Below are 8,433 nucleotides of genomic sequence, written 5' to 3'. Positions count from 1 at the left end.
GAATGGAGTTTCGCGAGTAATTTCGCGGTATTTTGCTCGAAATTTTGTACATAATTAAGCGCAGAATTTCGCAGGGAATTTCGCATGGAATTTCGCACGGAGTTTCGCACAAAATTTCGAACGGAATTTCACGCGGGATTTCACACGGAATTTCGCCCCTCAGTACAAGAGTTTTAAGACGGCTCAACCAGATGTACAATTTTAGTAGTACGACGCAACCTTCTACTCAACTGCGGAATCATGGGGACACGAAGGTTGCATGATCTATTCCCATTGGATATGAACTTGAAAAAAGGAGTCATATGCTGGCCACCGAGATTAGGCGATTTAGATTTGTTTACATAAAGAATACTGCAACAACTAACCTCAGAATCTGCACTTTGAATAAAATTAAAAATATTCCTACCTACAGAAATATTACTAATTATAAAATTAAATGTCATGTGAAAATACTACATTGTATTCAACGAAGTGCGTTGACGATGACAATGAAATTAACGTGAAATTCAACGTCAGTATTAGCACTGAATTCATCGTTATCGGTGGTAAAGTTAAATTCAACGTTAACAACCCTGGTGTTGATGCTTCACCTACTTTTTGGAAGGACCACAATTCATCAAATGCGTGTATTGAATTATACCGCTTTCTCTATAAAACTAGTTAGTAATAATATAATCTTCATTGACGTATACAATGATGTTTACAATGGCTCTCTTTCTGTATCGTTGATCACTCTCTGTTTGCTTCACGCTACGGAGAACAGGAAAATGCTTTTGACACACATTTCAATCGACAAAACAAATTCAAGTTTACCAATCCAATTTATGTGGTTGTTGGCTAAAGTGTTACGTAAGGTCGGTATCATTAATCAAATTAAGCATTGTGCGTTAAGCATCTAGTTGAACTTGATAGTGAAGTTTTTTTGGTCTGTACATCTATTATGATTTGAAATTAGATTAAATATTTCGATAAATATACTCTGCTCCCGGTTAACGAAACTGGTTCATAGCATCAATCAGCGTTTGAAAATGTGGTGAGGTTTCTCAAGTTGAATTAGGTATGCAGTAAGATTCACAAAGCATTCGTGAAATGGCTGTTTTCGAATAAATAATACACACGTTGACAGCTTTTTGATATCTATTTATATTCAGTTACTAGTGCAGGGCTGCTGAACATAGTCCAAACAGAATCCCCTGTTGTCCACATCCACTGGCGCCTCTATCGAATCCGTATGGAAGGCAAGCCGGAACGGCCTTATCGTGGATACTACCGTCCTTTCGATCGAACTTACCTCGGCATTGAAAGTACCTCCACAGATCTTATCTTCGCAGGTGCTGGCCATCGGCAACCGATCGGCCACCTTTGCGCAGGGAATCATCAACCAATCGTTAGTACATGAATTCGGCGTTCCTTGGGTGCCTCCACCGACCATTGCCTGAACGGCACTGTTGCTGTTACCAGACAATGTGAAAGTCCGGGAACGATTACGATTCATATCCGGACATGCCGTGTAGTGTATGCTGCAAAAGTTTCGTTCCGTCCGAATACACAAACTGTAGTCTTGATTTGACAGCTGTCGACCGCTAGTCGTATCAAAGTTAAAGCTTTTGATCCGTCCGCTCACGCCGGTGAAATATTGTAAGCACCCTTGTTCCGCTTTCGAGATAGCTCCGCAGGGCATTTGAGAGATTCGGATTCTCCAAGATCGCGGATAGCTGGGTCCACTTGTGATCACCGTCAGGATAATGGGATTACTTTGCCCCATGCCGGCGTCGATGTACACTGTTGAAAAATGTCTTAATTGGTATGCGATAGGAATAGTAAATGTACAGCAAAACTCACTGTGATCTCCGCTTGTCGTCCCGCAAATAGTTGGTGCAGGACTGCCTCCAGAAACAAGGAACTGATCGCTGTTACAGATATGGTTGCTCATCTCCGGTCCGTTAATGGAAAACTGGTCAAAATCTAGTCGAATTTGACAGATGTCGGGATGCATTTTTAGAACCGTCAGCTGGCAGCTTCCCGTCCCATCGGTAGTATCCGGATGGTTTGGATTCACGAAGTAGGTTCCATTCTCTCGAGCAACTCCTCCGCAGGAAGACATGACTAGAAATTAAAAAGGGACTGTTTTGTGGCGCATTTTTGTTTTTTTTTGGGCAAAGCTAAAATATGACTTACAAATGCAACATGTTCCGTAACCGCCCGCACAAGGTCCAGCAGGAATGCCACCTCTCAGGATACATTCATTGTTCGGTTGGCAAGATCCATACTCACCGGATGAAGCAGAACATAATCCTTGTCCCCATTGGTAGACAGTAAAAATAGGAAGAACTATTTTGAAATAGACAAAAAGTTATTAATGGTAAACTTATGTTCTTGCGTTGAATATATTTTTTTGGTGTCTACGATGCTTTGGAGAAATGTTCAGGAAGCTTATTATTATAACTACTAGATATACCTAGTTGGTTAGGTTTACATTTCCACGATATTGCAAACATCATCAAACATATTACGTGCACTCAATGGCGTAGCCAGGTTAAACCTCTCCCCCCCCCCCAAACCGAAATTAATCGGATTGAAAAAAATATTTGATGCTGACGAATTTAATTAAATATTCTACAAAATACTTTTGGAAAAATATTCTCTGATCACTACATTGAAAACCGTTATTAAAGCGTCATGAGAACATTTGGAAAATTGTGGGAAGGAGATCTTGTAACTATCTCATAGCCGAAAAATAAAATAAGTGAGTTCATTTTTGGAAAGATGCTCCAAAATATGGATTAGAGACAATTTTTCGAACGGGATGCTAAGTTTGAATGGTTGATTAACTTTCTCACCGAAAACTTTACAGTATATCTCTAGCAGATCAGGATCGATTTTTATGAGCATTTGATTTTTGTTGTTTGTTTATTTAATTGAAGGCTTCAACCTCACAGGACTCCTTGATAAAAAAAATAAATAAAAGGTTGATTTTTGTTGCATTATCAACTATATGAATAGCCTCTAAGTAGGATTGGAATTAATAAATATTTCAATATATTTCAAGTTAGTGACTATTAATGGTGTATAGTTGAGTGTTGTATTGAATGGTATACTAATATTTAGTGTACTAGATACTAGGACTCGTAGTCAAGTTGTGAGCTTGAATAGTGGAGAAAAGTATTCATTCGAAACTCTAAATTTCGATGTTAAGCAGGCACGTAGCCAAAGGGAGGGCTAGGGGGCTAAAGCCCTTCCCGAAATTTTTAAAAATAAATTTAAAAAACCGGCTACTTTTAACAGAATTTGTTGCTTGGTTTGAACAAATTATTGAGAAAAAGTTGAAGAAGGCTATTTATAACCACCAATGGTTACGAAATTCAGTGTACTTTATGCTTTTGCTCGAGCCAGTGCGAAGCGAACGACAAAAATAGTAACTTTTATATTGTGTGCCTTGTCTGAAGAATAAAATAAACTGTTACTATAATTAGCATGGAAAAAATAGCCTGGAAGAACAAAATGAATCAGTGAACTTAACAGAGTTAAAACTCATAACGTTATTTAAAACTAAGCGGAATGATTACACAGCATATAATTATGTGATTGAAGTGAATGCTGATTCGTTTGAGACCATGCTCAAGTTAGGGCGTGTAAACATTGGCTGGGAAAGATGTAGAGTGGTTGAGTGTTTTGGAATAGTACGTTGCTTTAAATGCTGTGCGTATGGACATAAGAGTACTGAATGCAAAAACTCTCAGGTCTGCTCTAAATGCGCAGGGGACCACATTACAGCAGAATGTGCATCAGAATTACTTTGCTGTGCGAATTGCGCTCAGATGAATAGGGACCGGTAGCTGAATCTGGAGACAAAACATGCAGCCCACAGTTTCGAATGCGCTGTGTATAGGAAGCTTGTTGAAAGAAAGCGTCAGCAAATTAGTCGTGACGAATAGCAATTACCGTTGACCAGCATACCAGGATATCTGAACGGATTACTTTCTGTTACTCCAGGTAAAGCCAAAGAGGGTATATGTCCTCTCGAAGCTACCCTTGATACAGCATCCCGTCAAAGTAATTTTCGGTTCCAGTCTACCGTTGGACAACACACTCCCGACTCCGTAGCTGATATTCATCAAACCATCTGCAATCTAAATTATGATGACCTCACGACTGTTTCTCCAGGTAAAGCCAAAGAGAGTATATGTCCTCTCGAAGCTACTTTTGATACTGCACCCCCTCAAAGTAATTTTCGGTTCCAGTCTACCTTTGGACAACATACTTCCGACTCCGTAGCTGAATTCCACCTAGCTATCCTTGACTCAAATTATGAAGACACCACGACTGTTTCTCCAGGTAAATGCCAGGAATGTATATGTTCCTCCGAAGCTAGGCATACAGATACTGCCTCCCTTCAAATGAATTCCCGTTCCCAGCTCAGAATATACTACCAGAACGTGAGAGGACTACGCACAAAGATCGATGAGCTGTTCGTAGCTGTAACCGACGCAGAGCACGATGTCATTATCCTGACAGAAATATGGCTGAACGACGAAATCAATTCCCTGCAGCTGTTTGGACGTAGATATACGGTCTATCGTAACGATCGTGACCCAGTCGTTTTTGATAAAAAAAAAAAGGGGCGGGGGTGTACTTATAGCTGTTTCTAATCGGTTAGCATCTAAACAAAAAAGTTTTAACAGTAACGGCGTAGAACAACTCTGGGTAAACCTTAATAGCCATGGTATTAACACATGCGTGGGCGTCGTATACCTCCCTCCGGACTCCGCAGATAACATAAACGTTATTCAGAACCATATTCAATCCGCACTTGACATTGCTAATTCGCTAGAACCCCAAGCTTCTCATTTGTTATTTGGAGATTACAACCAGCCTGGTCTTGTATGGAAAACGACTTCTTTCGGTTATGCTTACGCCGAGCATTACGACTCATCCCTTTCGAGATCTAGCGTTGCTTTACTAGACGGGATGTCATTACTCAACATGCTGCAAATGTGTACCATCACGAACAGACTAAATCGCACGTTAGATCTTCTGTTTGTAAATGAAGATGCATACAAGAACTGCCATGTCTATCGTGCAGATGAGCCACTCGTTGAAATAGATTCGCATCACCCTCCCCTGTTATTTGAGCAGACCTGTCCTGGACAGGTTATTTTTGACGAGATTCTTGACGATTTGAAGTATAACTTTTCAAAAACCGATTTTCCTGGACTCAACAACTCACTGCAAACGATTGACTGGGTGACTTTGCTCAATAACGCAACCGATGTAAATGACGCAGTAGAAAAGTTCTCATCGAACCTGACCCAACTGTTTGAAATATATGTCCCAGCCCCGCGTCCTAAACCAAAACCACTTTGGTCCAATCGACGTCTCCGAGAACTTAAACGACTGAGGGCAGCCGCGCTTCGGCACTACACCAACCGACGAAATCCCAATACAAAGCGGGAATTCATATATGCTAGCAACAATTACAAAGCTTATAACCGCTTCATATACCCTCGGCATGTATTACAAACGCAATCTGACCTTGAGCGAAATCCCAAACGTTTCTGGTCTTTTGTAAATGAGAAGCGTAAAGAGAGTGGACTTCCTTCTAGTATGACTTTGGCAAATGAAACTTCTAGCACGAGTCGCGGTATCTGTAACCTGTTTGCAAAACATTTTTCGAGTGCATTTGAAACAGTTCCGACTACTCCAGAACAGATTGAAATCGGACTACGAGATGTTCCCAGGGGCGTGATGGACCTAGGTAACATCCATTTTACGGAGGAAGACATTGTTGCTGCTATTGATAAATTGAGATCTTCGACTTCGGCTGGTCCTGATGGGATTCCTGCCATTATTTTAAAAAGATGTGCGAGTGTCCTTTCCGCTCCCCTAAAGATGATTTTCAATCTATCTTTGTCGCAAGGGACGTTTCCTCTTTGTTGGAAAAAATCGGTTATGTTTCCTGTTTTTAAAAAAGGTGATAAGCAGGACATAGAAAATTATCGGGACATAACCTCTCTCTGTGCGGGGTCCAAGTTATTTGAAATTTTAGTAAGCGATGTATTGTTCCGGGAAGCCAAAACATATATATCAACAGATCAACACGGGTTCTTCCCAGGTAGATCAACATCCACAAATTTAGCACAATTCACTTCACATTGTATTAAAAGTATTGAATGCGGAGCACAAGTGGATACTATTTACACAGATCTCAAAGCAGCGTTCGATAGTGTTGATCACTCGCTCCTACTGGCGAAGTTAGACAGATTGGGTGCCTCACTCAACTTCAACAAGTGGCTTAAATCATATCTTGTAGGCCGTACCTTATCTGTCAAACTAGGAAATGTTGAGTCACATAACTTTATAAACTTATCAGGTGTGCCCCAGGGTAGTAATCTTGGACCCTTGCTGTTCTCCTTGTTCTTCAATGACGTTTGTAATGTCCTTCCACCAGGATGCAAACTTATCTATGCAGATGACCTTAAACTGTTTCTTATTGTACGATCTGAATTGGACTGCATTGAACTACAGCGACAACTAGATGAATTTTGTAACTGGTGCACTCGAAATCGGTTGACTATCAGTGTATCCAATAGCTCAGTAATTTCTTTTACGCGCAGAAAAAAATCCAATTTTGTTGTGTTATACTATCTCAGGGAAACTACTGGATAGAGTGTCAGTTGTCAGGGACATTGGTGTACAGCTGGATTCTAAATTGACGTTTAGAGATTACTATTCCCACATCATTGCGAAAGACAACCGGAACCTTGGTTTTATCATTAGAATAGCCAAAGAGTTTACTGACCCATACTGTCTGAGAGCACTGTACTTCTCTCTTGTACGCTCCATCCTGGAAGCTTCAGCTATCATTTGGTGCCCGTACACAAATGTCTGGATTACCAGAATTGAATCTATACAAGCTAGGTTTCTCCGATATGCCCTTAAAACCCTGCCATGGCGCAACCCGATAGAGTTGCCACCTTACATTGAACGCTGTCGTCTGCTCGACATGGACCCTCTTTCAAAAAGGCGAAATATATCCAGAGCCGTGTTTGTAGGGAAAGTTCTAACTGGTGAAATAGATGCCCCAAATATACTTTCTCAAATTAATGTAAATGTGCCCGCTAGAAGTATAAGATCGTGGAATTTTTTAAGACTTGACTATCAAAGTACTGATTATGGACAGAATGAACCCATAAGGGCGATGTGTAGCGTATTTAATAATGTTTATGAATGTTTTGACTTCTCTGTATCAAGTGACGTTTTTAAAAATAGGCTTAAACGGTTAACTTAGTGCATAAGATGTGATTTAGATAGTGATTTTGATTTGTTAGATGTATTATTAGTAACACATTGTAATGTAATGTAATGTTATGTAATGTAATGTGTAATATTGTTTAATATGTATATGTGAAAAAATAATGAGGTTTTTACGCGCATTTGGAGGTTGTTTGATGGACTCCAAATGGGCTTTTCCTCATTCTATATTTCATGTAGACCATGTAGGTCAGATGAAATAAAATAAATGAATAAATAAATAAATAAATAAATAAATTTCGTCTTCCGTACAACTTTGATGCGTTAGGTGCAACAACTTTAATTGAAACTTTTTCCCAAACAGTGGTAAAACAAACCTGTAATCAGACAAACATTAAAACTTTCTTCATGAAGTTATACATCTCTTCCAATCTTGATGATGATTGTAAAAAATCAAGAGCTATTTATTTTTATTCAAAAACAAACCAATTACTGAGCAGATGAGTGTCCACATATTTGTTCAACGAATTGACAAAAAGTTTCGCTAAAGTTTCACAGGAAACGAATAATTTGCTGTAATTTAAAAACAGACAACTCTAAAAGAAAGCCTCTTCGGAAAATTAGATGTAAGTGCGATGTGTCATCTTCCATGTGTCGGAAGCAAGTGATGCTGAAATTATTAAGCTTATAAGTTTAAAGTTTCTAGTTTTTTTGGTGGTGTCATCAATGTTATATTTACCAAATTTTACGTAAGTTAGAAGCCTTCGCTAACCAGTGCTAACTAATTTTCTTTCGATTAGTGAACAAGTTCTGAGCAGTTTCACTCAGTAGATTAAATTCTGGGTAGTTCCCATTAGTAGATTAAATCATTGAAATATATATTTTACATTGTCCAAAAACCCATGAATTCCGAAATAAAACCTTCAAATGTTCAATAATATTAACAATTAATATTTACTTAATTTAGGTAATATTCTCAAGTTCGAACGGTTTTGCAAGATCGCTGAAAGTCAATAAAGCTAAGGTTCTTATTCTTGCTTTGTAGTGAAATCAGTAGTTTTTTGCACTCACTTTACATTTTGACTTTTAGTTTCAGGGACCTAGGAAAATCAGTCTACGATACTTTTAATTCGTAAGTCCAATGATATAAAGAGTATCTAAAATGAACTTACTTAAATAGAT

At 39.0% G+C, this 8,433-nt stretch overlaps 1 protein-coding gene across 1 annotated transcript in view; it reads right to left on the bottom strand.

Annotated features, from left to right (window-relative positions):
- Positions 1 to 1,119: 1,119 nt before the first annotated feature.
- Positions 1,120 to 8,433, bottom strand: part of LOC131690213 (uncharacterized) — a 43,117-nt gene continuing 35,803 nt past the window's right edge. Inside the window, exons 2-4 of the mRNA XM_058975796.1 lie at positions 2,179 to 2,331; positions 1,843 to 2,106; positions 1,120 to 1,782 (exon numbers count right to left, since the gene is read on the bottom strand). Coding sequence (XP_058831779.1) covers positions 1,148 to 1,782; positions 1,843 to 2,106; positions 2,179 to 2,331 — 1,052 coding nt within the window. The 3' untranslated portion in view covers positions 1,120 to 1,147. The remainder of the gene's footprint in view (positions 1,783 to 1,842; positions 2,107 to 2,178; positions 2,332 to 8,433) is intronic.

The sequence above is a fragment of the Topomyia yanbarensis genome, chromosome 3 (genome assembly GCF_030247195.1).
Source record: "Topomyia yanbarensis strain Yona2022 chromosome 3, ASM3024719v1, whole genome shotgun sequence".
Classification (NCBI taxonomy): domain Eukaryota; kingdom Metazoa; phylum Arthropoda; class Insecta; order Diptera; family Culicidae; genus Topomyia; species Topomyia yanbarensis.
Note: the sequence above shows the minus strand (reverse complement) of the source record. Positions and strands in the feature narration are given on the sequence as shown.